Genomic DNA, 15,399 nt, shown 5'->3' with positions numbered 1-15,399 from the left:
ATTCTGAAATAATAATAATAGTAGGCCTACAGCTAACTTACCATACATATCATCAGAACACTTGTTTTGGTTCCCATTTTTAAGTCTATGTGGGAAATGTGAGATGTGCTACATCCTTAACCTATTTATGTTAAATATTTACATCATATCTAAATATAATGTAGCTAACCGGTATTTGGTTCAGTTTTGATCCAATTAAATTTTAGGAAGGTGGCGAAACGATTTCTGTATGCTGTAGTACAATATTGGACTTACAATGTTTAACCCAGTACATAAATTACTGTACTGTAGGCCTACGCTTATTTATTTATTTATTTATTTATTTATTTATTTATTTATTTATTTATTTATTTATTTATTTATTTATTTATATTATCATTATCGTTGTTGCTGTTTTCTCAGCAAAAGTAGGGACTTCTGCAAATCTGCATTCTGAGAAATACACACTAGAGGGAGACATTTGCCTGGTTCATTTCTAAACTTCAGTGGCGCTCAATGTAGCAGATGCAGTACTAGTGTTAAACAAATTCATCTACAAGAAAACGTGAAAAAAAATATGAGCTTGTAACTCAGTGTGTCAAAACTGTGAATCTAATTGTGTTTTGTTTTGATTCTTCAACCGTTTGTTTACATTGAGGATTGAGGAACGTCACTGGAGGCAACAACACAGAAATTACAAAAAAAAAAGAAAAGAAAAAGAAAAACGGGGGGAAATGAGACAAATACACATACGGTTTTAGAATATACGTATTTTTATTCAATAAATCAAATCATTTAAAAACTTTGGCACTTCTTTGTCTGAAGTTTACATCCATCCTCTTTCTGAACCATCTATCCTCATTAGGCCTATCCCATTTGCTGAGCCTAAACATTAACGGGAAATTTAAGAATAGAGCAAATAGCCTACATTTTCATGGAACTGTATGAAGGGAAGAGAAACTCACAACAAGTAAACCATATATTACAAATTTTGTTGTGCGCGTATGAAATCATAAAAACAACAGAACAAATCGACACTTATTACAATTATGGCAAGAAAATAAAATAAAAAGCAAGAAAATAAACATTTATCAACTCTGACTTCAGGGGGGTTGTATGTGTGGTGTACCACAGGGCACTGTACCCATCCTGTGTCATTTTACAACTCTTGCCATGACAGTGACACTCATTTAGAAGAAAACAATACGTTATTGTGAAGTAAACAATGCTGAACCAAACTCTTGTCTCTTACCAAAACAAAACCAACATAAATAGGTTGTGTGTAACAGCAAAATTGAGAAATAGCTAATGTAAAATGAATAATATATTACCACCATGTTCATACAAAGGTAGGCCTATAGGCTAGCATAACAGTTCCCAACACAATTTGTTCTGTGAGGCGTGTGTCTGCTGTTTCTTTAAAATCCCCTCTGTCTGTGGTTTGTTGCCTAGGAGCTTCATTTCCCGTTTCCCTTTCAGCCACATGGAGCGAGCTCCACCACGCAGACACAAGCTCACGCAGCGACTCTGGCGGAAGCTCACACCGACCGAGGACTTACTTCTACTTCTTCTTCTTCCAAGCCTTGACAACCTCACAACAGATGTGCTCTGACAAACCAAGGTAGGACATGCCCATTGTACTCATTGGCACTTGATGTGATGGCTTCTGGTCCTGATGTGATGACTTTTGGACATCATCACCCATGCGTGTATTGTTTGTCATATTTTTGTGAGTGTTAGTGAGCTTTTCTGTTTGTCTTCATGAAGCCATAATTCCCCTGGCTAACTGACCTAGCTTGTGGCGTGTACCTGCGTGTGTCTGTAAATCAGCTGACTGTACTGACAGGTAACTACAGAGACATAAATGCGATGGGGCTTTAACAATGGCTGTTTGATGGCTGGTGCAAGTTCCAGTCAGGCTGTATAAACAGGATGCTGTTCTGGCGCACACAGACACATACAGATGCTCTTGTTGCATGAGCAGGCTAACTGGGACTGGATCATGTGGGCGAGTGCGCCTCTGAGGTTTGTGGAGGCTTTTCTGGGAGGATGAGGTCACACAGGGAGACACACCCTGAGGCTCGGACACACTCGCTTACTCACAGCAGCGAAGGCCAAGGGTGGGAAGTTTTCCACAGTAGCCATACATACAAGTGAAAGAAGAATGTCTTGGTGTTCATGCATGCATGACATTGCAAACAGATTTTAAAGTTATGCACCGCACTTGACTGTTTCACCAAAATACAACAAAGTTTCATGGATAAAAACTTCCATTGGGTTTTATTAGGAAGTTCTCACTGGAATGCAGCTGGAATGGGAAACGTTTCCTCAGTCTCAGCCAAAAAAAAAAAAAAAGTTTGAGAACATGTGACCTTTTTAAGAAGCTTTAAACCCCACACCCTCCCGTCCATTTCCTCTCCACCTCACATAAGTGTACTCAAGTGTGAAATTCCCTGTACACTTTATAAGATTCCATAGACCGTTTAAATGATCCAAAAAAATTACGCTTCTCCAAGTTTCTTCCCACATTCCAAAAAAGTAGGTAGGGAAAGGCTCAGAGTGAGAATAAGCAGTACGGAGAGTAGATGGACGGACAGACAATCATCATCATCATTTTCATCATAATCATAATAATATATATTTTAGGCTACTCGGACAATTTATATAGTTATTATATAGAACAATAAAACAGGAATCACATAAATATACATTCTAAAAAGAGAATTGTTGAACCAAGTGACCCCAATCCAAAGTATCAAGTTTAATGAACTCATAATCACTTAATATATTCAATTTGGACTAACTTAAAGAGATCATTTACTTATTTGGCCATTTTGGCAGTCAAACATTAATATTTTGCCTATAATAAATTTGATATTTTCATTATGTTTCATGTACAATTAGTACCTTTAAAAACACATTTTGCAACTTGCTGCCTAAAAATGACATGACAAGGGCTCAGGTAACCAATCACAACTCAGCTTGTGTATGTCACATGACCAAACCTAGAAAACAGGTGACTGTGATTGGTTACCTGAGCCCTTGTGATGTCATTTTCAGTCGACAGCAAGTTGCAAAATGTGTTTTTAAAGGTACTAATTGTACGTGAAAAGTAATGAAAGTATCAAATTAATTATAGACAAAATCTCTTTTTATTGCTATAATGGGATACATAAGTGAAGTATCTCTTTAATCGTGTGTTACCACTTAAAGCAATTTTTTTAAAGTTAGTCAACAATTCAATTTGTAATCTTAAATTGGTTCAACAATTCTCTTTTTAGAGTGTACGTGAAACATAACATACAGTATATTTCCGGATTTGATTTTGCATTGACAGCAGAATTCTCACCCCGCCCCCTTCTATTTGTAGGCTTTTGTTATCGTTTGGTGACTGTGAGTGCTCACATGACCTGTGTTGTGAGTCCACACTGCTGACTGTGCTTTGTCATGCTTTTTGATGGCCCAATTGTAACACAAACAGATCATGGTTCATAGGAACAGCCCAAAATTGATCAAAACTGCCAATTCATTTTCAGTTTCAATTTGTTCATTGTGTTTTCTTTTTCTTTTCAATTTTGAGTGTGCTTTTGCGGTTTCCATAATGTGCAGTCTTTGAGGTATGATGTGGAAATGGAACTGCAGGGAAAATGTGATGATGTTTTAGTCACTCATTCCAGAATCTGCTCATATGATCACTGTGGTTGCCTGGAGCAAAATAGACATTACTGTAAACATAAGACTCTACTTCCACTGACTTTAAAGCAGCCATCAAAGCAGTTGTTTAATTGTTTGGGTTCACATTTCTAATCCAACATGACTGATCACGCAAACTTTTTAGAACAACCAGTTTGTGCCCTCTTTTGATTTATTTTCATGGCCAACTTCAGGAAGAGGAATTGTTGCATCCTGTCATACAATATGTGCATAAAAATACAGGAAGTGACATCACAACTCGAAGTCACCCGCAGAAACATGTTGACTAGTGCTGTGAACACACCTACGGTTACGGTTACAGACTGCTCGCAATAAGAAAGACTGTAGCTTCTGAGGTTTGACCTCAAGTGAAATTGCAGTTACCAAAATATTGCTGATGACCTCAAGAGCATGGATGTCGCTCGTCGTCCGTACCCACCCCTTTATTGTTTGAATAAAGATTTAATAAATAAAAAATAAAAAAAATAAAAAAATAAAAAGAGAGAGAGAGAGAGAGAGAGAGAGAGAGAGAGAGAGAGAGAGAGAGAAAAAGTCCATACCTAAGCCTACCCGCACAGCTGTTTGGCTCTATTTGTATATTGAATGTCTGTTTGAAAAGGTCAAAGATATTCTCTAGATGACCTTGCATTGAGTGTGTTTATTGATATAGTATGTTTTTAAATCACTGTCTCCACAGCAGTGACACCAGTCTAATGAGTGTTCTGCACCTTGATGACAGTTAGCTGTGATATCTGGAGACGTACATCTACTTTGTCTCACACAACACTGCCCCTTGTTTGGTTGGGTGAGTAGTGTACGTGACGCAATGTGTGGAATGAGAGGGGACGACCCTGGTTTTTCAAGATGACCCATGAGCTGTATCATCCTCACAACTATAAAACAAGGCCTCCTTTTTGTTGGACTTTACACAATGAGAGATTGTGTTGGACTGTAGGTCATTTAGAAAAGCCAACGTAAGACAACATATAGTGAAGCATACCGATTTATGTTTTTCCCTATCTTTTGCTTCAGTAGTAAAGATGCTAAGTTACCTCAGGACATCAGACAACAGACATCCTTTGACAGGCGTCGAGAGAATCCCGTCAGTCATACTGCACAAATTGCACAAGAGCTTCCGGGATCAGGATAAACTGTCACCGCCAACAAAAGACGGATATCAAACAGCTGTATCAGCTGACGATGCCCTGAAGGAATCACCTAAAATCTTTAATGCGATTCATTCTGAAGAGGTTGCAGAACAGACACCAATTGTCTTCAAAAAGTGTCTGAAACCGGTCAACCCAGATCCAACAAAAGCACAGACCGCAACACCAAGCAAGAAGAAGAAGAAGAAAAAAATCCATTTTAATCTTATGAGTCACATCAAGGTCGTCATACCAACCTGGCTGAGATCCCTCCCATGTTTAACCCCAATGACAAGCTGATTGTTTACTTGCCGCACAAACAGCTGAGATGAGGGAGGAGACTTGGGAAGGCAATTGTTTGAGGAGGGAGGGAACAAGTCACCTGTCAAGTATCAGACAGTTCCCAGAGTGGCATGGGAGGCGTCAAGAAGAACTGAAGAGCGCCTCAAGTCGGGACAACTGGAGGTTGTGTCCATGTTGGTTGGACAGCGAGATCAAAAATGGGCGGCACAGTAAGTCAGAAGAAGAGCAATGGGGGAACCAGCAGCACGAGTCACACAAACAGCATCACGTGAGTCTATTCCGTTTTACTTCGCATTAGCAATACATTTATTTCAATGAGAAGTCACTTATTCTCCTGTATAGACTTAATTCATATTACTATTAGTTTGATTAATATAATCTGGTGTATGGGTCTATGACTGACCCGTTCGTGTGTGCACGTGCAACTATTCACACACCCTCAATATGAGCTCAAAGATAAGACTGCAAACAGATAAGACATGAATCACACCTGCTGAACGTTCATAAGCAGAAGTTGAAGCAAATGCAACCAAACAAGTTTCTTTGATGTTTTATGTGCACCATGAAAAATTAAAGCAAAACATTCGGTCACATTATTTCTAATATACAGTCACTGTCATGTATTGGACTTGTGTAACAATCATCTCATTATGTTTTGCTGCACATCTGAGCATGTCTCCTTGCAGTATGACCTCACTGTGAGAAATAGAACGTCCTCGAGGTGTCAATATTTGCTTAGAGTAATCCATAACCGCTACAGTGGCAGAACTGCACTGCACCGCTCGCTCTGATTAACTTTGGGTCTCTGGATCGACACTAACATGAGAGTCCGCAGCCTCAGGCTCCCCTTTGACCCAAGCTTTGGGGGACGCGCACTGCGTTTTGGACGACGGCGTGTCCCCCTGGCACGAGTCCGCAAATCTCTCGCGAGCTTTCTCCCAGTTCTTCTGGGATTTTGATCTGGTCAGTGAGGCGTCATCCACAGACATGGTCCCGCATGCTCCCAACCCTGACTGGGCCTTCCGGATTTTAAGCTGGATCTGACGGGAGAAGAATGAAATAATAATAATTAAAAAAAAAAAAAAAAAGTCTAAACAGAATTCAACAGTGTTTTGTTTTGTTTTTTTGCCAGGAGCAGAATTTCAATACACAACTCTCTGGATATCCATATTAAACAGTTGAGTTGCAAATAAAAGGATTTGTAGTCTACTCTGTACCCATATTTTGCACACTTTTTTTATTTTTTTATGATGTTTATATGATAGTGAAAATTAAAATGAAGGTAATACTTTGGCCTTTAACATTTTTAGCTGGAATTGTTTAGTGCACTTTAAACCCAATCATGGACTTGGGAATTTAAAAAAATAAATAACTGCTCAGTATTAGCACATGCTTAGATGCTGACAAAAAAAGGTCAACTTCATGAAAATTTGGTGGAAAGTTATGACTTATTATCAATGTATATGCATTGCCTTTAATGGAAACGTTGCCCCCACCAACATGGCCACCGTGAGGGCACATTGCTGAGCTGCGTGTGGAGTTTTCCATTTCTAAATCTGTGGTTATGTTAAACAAACACAGTGTGTACCAAGTTTAATGAATTTGCCATTGTTTGGCTTAAGATGATAACATATTTCAGGTGCTTGTGTATCCCTGTCGTGCTGCCATGAAAGTAAAGTTCTGTCTTGCAAATTTTACATCACATTCATTTTTTTTTTTGGGGGGGGGGGGGGGGGGTGAAATGCTCAAACCTTCGAGCTCTGTCTCTAATGCCACGATGATGTTAGACTACAACAATTTTGAGAGGAAAAAAAAAACAATCTTCAAAAAATAATGATGATTATTGTATTAATTGTTGAGATAAAAACTAAATTGTTAGCATTGGCCATTACTTGTTGTATCAGAACACATTAAGAATGTTTTATTAGTCAAAGTCATGTGTATCGCTTTGAAGTTAGCTACTTCAGCAACCAGAAGCGTCTCACGTTGTCTTTCAGAATAAGAGCATAAAACAGGAAGTGAGATGTAAACTGAAAATACTACAAGCTTAATAGGATTCTTGATATTTTTAATTAAGTGTACTCATATGATTATTATTATTTCTCCTTTCTGGGTTCACTTACTATTCTGAAATTGATTTTTCTTTCTCACATAAAGTATTAAGCCTCAGTAACACAGTATAAATATTCTCCATTATTTTGGCTTTTAAATTGGCCTTACCCACCTCCTGATAAATTTGTTTTGGATTCATGACAGGGGTCATATTGTGTTTTACTCAAAAATCTATATATTAATTATTATATTATTTATTTATAATGCTATATTGATGGAAAAACTCAAATTAAATGGAACCTTGATATCGAAGAAAATATCTCACCGGATCTTTCATTCCAGTTTTCTCTTTGCCCAATCCTTCTCCTTTCTTCCAGCCCATCTTTTCCAGCATCTTCCGCCCTTTATTGACCTCGCTGATCTCCCTTTGAGAGCACAATACAGAAAATGAGTTACGAAGCTTTATTTGGCTTTCCCACATATTAGAGCAGGTGATTGTAAACTTACACATGTACAGAAGCAGGGGCGTCATCTTGTTGGAAAAGACCTTCGCTGCCCACAGTCTGGCGTCGAGACTCGGCTCGGTCTCGGTACTTCGGGTTTCTCAGGGCTTTGCCGTCTTCAAACTCATTACTCTGTTGACGGGAAATGTAGCTTCAATTGCGTACAAAGTGAGAATGGTGAAATATATTTCCAGTAGCACTATTTACCTGAAGGCCGTATTTGGCCTTCATTGATTTGAGCTCCTTCTGTCTCAGCACTTCTTTATCCTCTTTGGTGACAGTTGGCCCTGTGTAAAATACAGCGATTAAAAGAAATCTACATACATCACAACGGATGATTTGAAACAGAAAAAAAAAAAAAAAAAAAAAAAAAAATAGGCTCACCTGGCATCTCCTCCCTCTTGTGCTTGCTGAGATGGGCCATCACCTGTCCGGGCTCGCAGCCATCACAGGTGTCGGTCCCGGCATGAATATGAAAGGAGAGCACAGTGTCTCCCATCTTCACCTCGTCGCCGTGCGTCAGTGGGTGTGGCTCACACTTGGTTTTGGGCTGGGGACAACAGACAAGAAGTCACTCTCTGATGCCATTTAAGACAAAACCCAAACCCATTCATTTATATTTCACATCAACCTGCCATACGTGAAAGGGTGCAATACAGAGAGAACATAACTTATTTTTTCTGATAATTATATCGAAAATACTTTAATGTTTGCGTCTTATATACGTGCCTTTAGAAAGCTGGCCCTGGTGGGGTGTATTGTGAAGTGCCTGCGTATGTGCCTGTTGTGTTTACGTGTTTTAATTGTTCTCATTACAGTAAACACACCCCACATATTTGATATTCATCGATTCAAATTAGCCTATTTGTGGATTTTTTTTATTTATTTTTTGGTAAACTCTTACATTTGTTGAGAAATCTTCCAATACACTGTATTTGTGCTCAGGCCTGATTCAAGTTTATTTTAAAGGTAGTGCTTAGGAGCCATCTTGGTGTTAGGCAACTATGTTGAACTGAAGGGCGGTGCTTTATTTAGACAGTCTGGTCTTGTGGACAAAGTGAGCTTATCGCCATATTGTGGCACCTACAGGCAATTACAAATATTTATGTTTGAGCGTCAATTCCTCGCCGATTTATAGTATTCACTGCAGGGCTTATTATCTCCCCCGCAATGGTTACCGGAAAACACCATAAAAAAAATTCAAAAAAAAAATAAAAAAAATTGATACAAGCCGAAGATTTGCACGATATTGCAAAGATTTCAGTGATAGACAAGTAGACACATTTAGTGGGTGGGTTGCAATGTTGCAGGCCCGTGGTAGGTGAACATGGTACCTGTATGATTCTGTTGCCGTTGATAACCGTTCCGTTCTGACTTCCCTGATCCACAAGCATGTAACTCTGCTGCTGCTGGTCAAAGTAAACCTCGGCATGGAACTACAACCAACCGAATGATTGTCAAACATTTTCATCATGTAAATTAGAGACAATCAAATTCCTGAACCATACCTTGCTAACTCCCATTTCCGGTATCCGAATTGCATGGTCCATGTCTTTCTCTCTGCAACACAGACAGAAAATTTTGTTCACATACATGGGGCGCATTTCTTTGGGATTTGCCGAGGGATGATGTTTTCCCTTTTATTAATAAGACGGAACTCACCTGCCTATGGTGGCTGCCGAGTCAGCTGTGAGGATAAACAACGTGCCAACCTGCAGCACCGGAGACCGGACCACAGTGACTCTCACACAGGGCGGCCACAGCTCTGTGACAACAAAATGAAACGTCAAGTGCTGGTTGAGATTTTGGACAGATCTCAAAAAATTAAATAAAATTGTCATGAAATGTGATTAAAGACATTACAAAATCCACAAGGACAGTGTGAGCCCAAGTGACAGGTGACCCGACCTCACTTATCAGGTCGTTGTGGTTCCTGCAATTGGACTTGCCGTCTCACCTGTCCGACACTGAGTCTCCATCTCGGACTCTGGGCTGTGATTGCAAGGAGAGCTACGAGAAGGCGACACGGAATGTGGAGACTCCCACTGCTCCTTCTCCGACTCGGTGAGCTCCCCCTCCTCAGCCTCGCTGTTGCCCCCCAAGTCATTGCTGCCAGTTGGCGAGCTCCGCTCCTTCTTGTGCGACGATGACTTGGATCTCTTCTTTTTTTTCTTGGATCTTCTCTTGTCGTCGTGGCTTGAACTTCTTTTATGCTTTTTTCTCCTGGAGGAAGACTTGTCCCTCTCCCCCCGCCGCTTGGAGTCTCTGTCTCGTGACTCGGGACTACGAGATCGTCGTCTCGCTTTTCGGGATTCAGAAGTGCGCTTTGATTGATGTTCTTCGTCATCTGACTTGACCTCATCAAATGTGTACTCCTGCCATTACACATGTAGCAATTAGATTGTCTAATGGCGTTCACTAATAGGACAGCTGGCTTTGGAGAGCCCAAGTGATTTGACACTTTTGAATATATTCAGTCTCAATCTTCAAAGGCACTTTGTTCGTTACAGGCTCCCGTTAAAGAGGAAAGAAGGATATTTTCAACTTGCAACCTAACAAATCACTGCTTTATAAATGCATTTTGAGAAGGTTGAGATACTGACTGCTGCAGTTTCTCATTTATTGAATCACATACAGAGTTGGAGAGTAGAAAACCAAAAACTGTTAAACATTCATAATAATTGAAGCAGTGACGTGTACTTAGTTGGCCTTCAAATGACATTTTATGAATGTATGTTGATGGTAGACTGTTTAATGCATTGTATAAACATTGTTCCATTTGCAGATGGTGTTATCTTGTGTGGTTAGCAAGTGTTTTACCAACTAACACTAGTATTTGAAAGTGAAGTACTGTATACTATTAATATACTAAAATCTTAGAGCAAGAGCAACTAATCTGCTTTATGACTATTTCTCATCTTATGTTTTGTTGATGAAATTTGTGACTCATTTTTGGGCCGAAACCTATCTCATGGTGGAAATATGTCACTACAACTTTGATGCTAGTGTTTATTAGAAATGTGTACCTCTGTGGCAAGCACTGTTGCAGTGTGAGAAAATCTTCATATTAGCCAACGAGTTAGTCAGCTCGTGCACCTGGGTCAGAGGAATAGTTTTTGTCAGCTAGCCTCACATTTTGAAAGACATAATGCATTTAAAGACCGAGACCGAAATTCTAAGGATGTAAACCGTTTGCGATGGTCACTCTAAAGCCAGCAGTCAACTAGTATTTGTACCCAAATGATCTGTCTGTCACTTACCTTATCACTGTGTAGTGAGGTTTTCTTCGCACCTCTTTTGAACCATCTGCCTTTCTTTTCAGTCACAGAATCATCTTGGTCGCCAGTCTGCATAGCAGAAACCTCAATTTTGGAATGAAACTGGTAGCGTCCGCTTTCTGCGTCATAATAGTAGTAAATGCCCGTGTTGGCATCGTAGTACAGCTGGCTGACCTGAGACGAGAATACCAAATGAGTCAGACCAAAAATGTAATGTGTTAAATGACAGAGGTTGGACCCATACTGATCTAAAGATATCCAATGATGTGTTTTGGGTTGTTTTTTTTACACTGCCGTGATATACAGTACGTCCCAACTTTGTCACGACTGCCAAAAATCTTAATTGGGTTAAGTTGAACCATGCATTGGAAATACAGGCAAAGACATGTTTTACAAACCGAGTCATAATAGAAGCCAGTGCCTTGGTCGTAGTACATGCCAGTTGTCTCATCGAAGACAAAACCAGTCTGAGTCATTGCCTCCTCCGCAGTAGCTCGTAACATGTCTGCAATGGACGCGGCATCACCCTCCTGGGAGGCACATAGGATGCACACATTAAAAAAAACTTGCCTCACAAAATATATTATTGAGAGCTTGTTATCCTAATTAAATTGAGTATGCTCTTGTGGTGCACACGCACCTCTGCTGTGGCTACCACATTGCTATCAGGTTGAGCAGACACATCTGCAGCTGTGCCTTCTGTTGCGCCAGCCTGCTCCACTTTTGCAACCTCTGCCGAGTCACCTTCACCAGCCGCATCCATGGCTGGAGTGGCCCCCAGACTTTCTTGGGAGTCCCCAGCATCAGTATTTTGAGGGTAGTCACTGTAGTAGTAGTTATAATAGTCTAGAAATAAAGAGAACACCAATTTATCAACCATTAGTGGAGTGTTTGGTTATTTACTAAGTACAGAAACGATACCTGTTTCAGTCCAAACATATTCTTCGGTTTGAGTTTCAGTGTGAACTTTGTCTTTATTTTTTTTCTTCCACTCGTGAATCTCTGCACTCAGTTGATCCACCTGTAATTTGATAGTTGTAAACAAAGTCTCTGTTTGTAGCAGCAAAACCATAAACAATAGGTCCTCATGGTCCAGAAACGTGCAGTTTCAAGGTCACAAACGGAACACAAACATGCATTGCAGCTAAGGGTAATAACTGTGGTTTTGTCAGACTCAAGTTATTACTGTTTTTCACTTTGTGGTCTAGATGGTCTAGATCAGTGTTTCCCAAATTTTATTTAGCCAAGAAATATATATTTTACCAGAGTTCTACATTAATGGTGGGCTGGGGCCACCACAAGTTCACCGACGATGGGACCAGTGCAAATTTTGCATGTACAATTAAAATGAACACACTGCTTTTTTTTAATATTTAATAGTCAATATTTCAAGTTTGATCCACTTGATCTTTCATCATTGTGCACCATTTTTGCATGTCAGGTTAAATCCCACATTAAGGAATGGCTTAAACGAGATATAAAGCCTAGAAAACGGCAATTCGATCTTATAGTGCAAAAAAAAAAAAAAGAAAAAAAAAAGGGGTAAACATTGCGTACAAAAAAAAGAAAAAGTCAACTACTGTAACAGTTACTTCACTCAGGGATGCATAAGAATTCTAATGTACTTGTTTTAAACCTGTACAAACGCCAATAAATAAACTATTGTATTCTACACAAAAGTATTATTTTCGTAAAGGCTTAAATAATACAGTGAAATGCTGTAGTCACTGAATCGTGTCAGATTATATCATGAGTGCCAGTTCTGAAACGAGCACCACATAGCCCATGGTGGATTTTATAAAATCTCATGAAACACCACCAATCAAAGTATGCACTGAAAAAAATATTTTGTCTAATATACTTACTTATTAGGCCTATTTAGTTTAATTCAAACAGTATCATTTTGTTGTATGAATGGCAATAGGTGAATACGCAGGGTAATTGTGCCTTTTGGCAGTAAATGTCTATGGCATTGATGATGAACAAATATATTATTTGGAATAAATAAGAATTTCCGTACCAATTAAGCTCAACTGGATCATTTCAGGTAGCACACATAATGACAATAGTTGGGAATCAGTAGTCTGGAAGAGCATTTTTATACTAGCAATTTACTGTAATTAATTAATGAGGGTAACGATGGGGTTACAGCGTGTTATTTATGTACAGATGTAGGCTAAATTTGAATGGTACTGTATTGCAAATTTGTAATAGCTTGAGCAAGGTATGAAGCAGCGAAATGCCATATATTAAACAATCAATTAGATTTTATAGTGCAAAAAGGAATAAAAGTGTTAACTACACAAAAGTAGTATGTTCTTAAAATAAAGAATAAATATAATGATGAAATGTGACTCCATAATCACAATGACAGCAACAATTACAAATGCGTGGTATCTCTGCCAGTCTCATTTATTTATTTATGTATTTATTTATGTATGTATTTATTTATTTATTTTTTACAGCTTTTGAAGTAATTATCATGAGATTTTGATTTGGCAAGTTCGGACCTGTTTCCTCAAATCCTCGTTGTAACTCTCAGTGTTCCTCTGCAGTCTCTCGGAATTGCTCAGTTGCTTCTGCAACTTAGCCAGTTCAGCTTTGCACTCCTTCAGCTCTTCTTTCAACGACTCCACCTGAAGACGGAGCTCGGCTACTTCACACGCGCTGTCTTTCTCTCCTTCTTCGTCCTCCATGCTCAGCTGTCACGGAAACGGACATATTTGCACCGTGCACGTGGACACAAAATCTACCTCATATGTATGGATGGTGGATGTTATAAGAGAGGCGGTAGCACGATATAATTGACGCAGTTCGATAGACAAGTAACACATAATACTTTGCATTTGTGCCAATTCTCACCGTTTACGTCGCTTTCGCCTCGCCTTAAACCGTGAGATTCCAAACACCACGGCACATGAACCAACCTGAAAGTTGAACATAGATATCCTGTAATTACCCCGCATTCTCAACACACCCGAGCACATGTTTGATTACAATTAGACAGTTACAATTAAAACCGTGAAGATGTTGACAGACAACGCTGTGCGCGACCGCCATTAACTAACATAAAACAAACCACCCACAGCGGAAACATTTCTTCTTCGAGGTTGGCGGACTTCCGTTCCCAGCTTCATCCTCTAATGTATAAAAGGGCTTTATCGCCACCTGGCGAGCAAAGCTATTACTCGTACTTTTACAAAACGATAGTTACGTAACCTTAAATTCATAGTATCTCAAGTTTACTGTGTCTAAAACGTGTATTGGATTCTCTAATCATATGACGCCGTCTGCATTTTTAGAAAGCTTTTTAGAAAAACGGCGTGTTCACTGAATCATATGAGAGGCACCGCACCGAATACTTGTGGTAATGCTACTCTCTTACCACAAGAGGCCACTGTGGTACACCTTCAGTTTTTTTTGCTCCCTGGTAACATTTGTGTAATTTTCTATACTCGTGGTTCTCAAACTTTTTTCATTGATGGAGCCTCTGTGAAATATTTTTCAACCAAGTACCCCCTCACCAGCGCAAAGGATTTTTTAAATTTATTTTTTGGTTGAACAACAGAAAAGACTTAAAATAGTGTTGTGCCATCATTATCTGACTTATCAAACTTTGGAACCTAATTTGCACAACGGTCTTTTTATTTTTGTTATTTTTTTTATTAAAATATATAACTAAAGAAACAAGAAAAAAGTTTTTATTTATAAATATAAATTGTGTGCATATTAAAATTATCACCACTAACTGACTTTCTTTGGGCCATAGGAAAGATCTCTTTTCAAAAGGTAATCACTAACTTAATTTTAAATAAAGTTTTGAAATGATTGACAGGTGATACTACAGGTAGGGTTGAACCATTTCGCTGAGGGCAGAATCTGTTTTTTTTTTAAGCACAATGAAATTAATAGATTTTATGATTTTTCAGAAACATTTACATAATTTAATAATTATTTGTAAAGGATTTTTGCATGGATGCTACTTTTAAAATTTATTTTAAAATCTCACGTATGTCTTGGAGTCCCTTCATGTACCCTCAGAGGTACACGTACCCCATTTGAGAACCACTGTAGCTTGCTAAAATAAAAAATAAAATAAAAAATAGCAGATATTAGTATTTTATCATTACTTTGATTTAGACTTATTTCTACTCCATTTTGCTCCATTTGCTTTTATCCATCCATCCATTTTCTTGACCGCTTATTCCTCACAAGGGTCGCGGGGGGTGCTGGAGCCTATCTCAGCTGGCTCTGGGCAGTAGGCAGGGGACGCCCTGGACTGGTTGCCAGCCAATCGCAGCAGACTCTTTTATTTTTATTTTATTTATTTATGTTTGTATTTATTTATTTATTTTAAGTTTAAGTTTAAGTTTTAGATTCACAGAAAAATGTGACATGCTTTACTATTGTCCTAAAAAATGTAAGTAATGTTATGTAACTATAGGC

The 15,399-nt window shown here is 38.9% G+C and overlaps 2 protein-coding genes across 2 annotated transcripts in view; one reads left to right on the top strand and one right to left on the bottom strand.

Annotated features, from left to right (window-relative positions):
- Positions 1-1,451: 1,451 nt before the first annotated feature.
- The window catches only part of tacc1 (transforming, acidic coiled-coil containing protein 1), a 29,568-nt gene continuing 15,620 nt past the window's right edge, over positions 1,452-15,399 (top strand). The window contains exon 1 of the mRNA XM_077528648.1: positions 1,452-1,600. Coding sequence (XP_077384774.1) covers positions 1,581-1,600 — 20 coding nt within the window. The 5' untranslated portion in view covers positions 1,452-1,580. The remainder of the gene's footprint in view (positions 1,601-15,399) is intronic.
- Positions 5,655-14,070, bottom strand: aggf1 (angiogenic factor with G patch and FHA domains 1). Its single transcript, XM_077528649.1, has 16 exons — positions 13,965-14,070; positions 13,816-13,880; positions 13,464-13,655; positions 11,875-11,974; positions 11,594-11,799; positions 11,352-11,483; positions 10,936-11,127; positions 9,633-10,050; positions 9,338-9,440; positions 9,184-9,235; positions 9,010-9,111; positions 8,060-8,225; positions 7,883-7,962; positions 7,680-7,807; positions 7,498-7,597; positions 5,655-6,160 (listed from the first exon to the last, which is right to left on the bottom strand). The coding sequence occupies exons 3-16, from the start codon at positions 13,647-13,649 to the stop codon at positions 5,912-5,914; spliced, it is 2,214 nt and encodes a 737-aa protein (XP_077384775.1). The 5' UTR covers positions 13,650-13,655; positions 13,816-13,880; positions 13,965-14,070; the 3' UTR covers positions 5,655-5,911.

This window comes from Festucalex cinctus, chromosome 8 (assembly GCF_051991245.1).
Source record: "Festucalex cinctus isolate MCC-2025b chromosome 8, RoL_Fcin_1.0, whole genome shotgun sequence".
In the NCBI taxonomy this organism is placed as follows: domain Eukaryota; kingdom Metazoa; phylum Chordata; class Actinopteri; order Syngnathiformes; family Syngnathidae; genus Festucalex; species Festucalex cinctus.
Note: the sequence above shows the minus strand (reverse complement) of the source record. Positions and strands in the feature narration are given on the sequence as shown.

Coding starts and splice junctions, on each gene's coding strand:
- aggf1 (XM_077528649.1), bottom strand. CDS start 13,649: ATGGAGGACGAAGAAGGAGAGAAAGACAGCGCGTGTGAAGTAGCCGAG. Junction 11,484..11,593: donor ATGTGGTAGCCACAGCAGAG/GTGCGTGTGCAC, acceptor TGTGCCTCCCAG/GAGGGTGATGCCGCGTCCAT. Junction 7,808..7,882: donor AGGCCAAATACGGCCTTCAG/GTAAATAGTGCT, acceptor TCCCGTCAACAG/AGTAATGAGTTTGAAGACGG.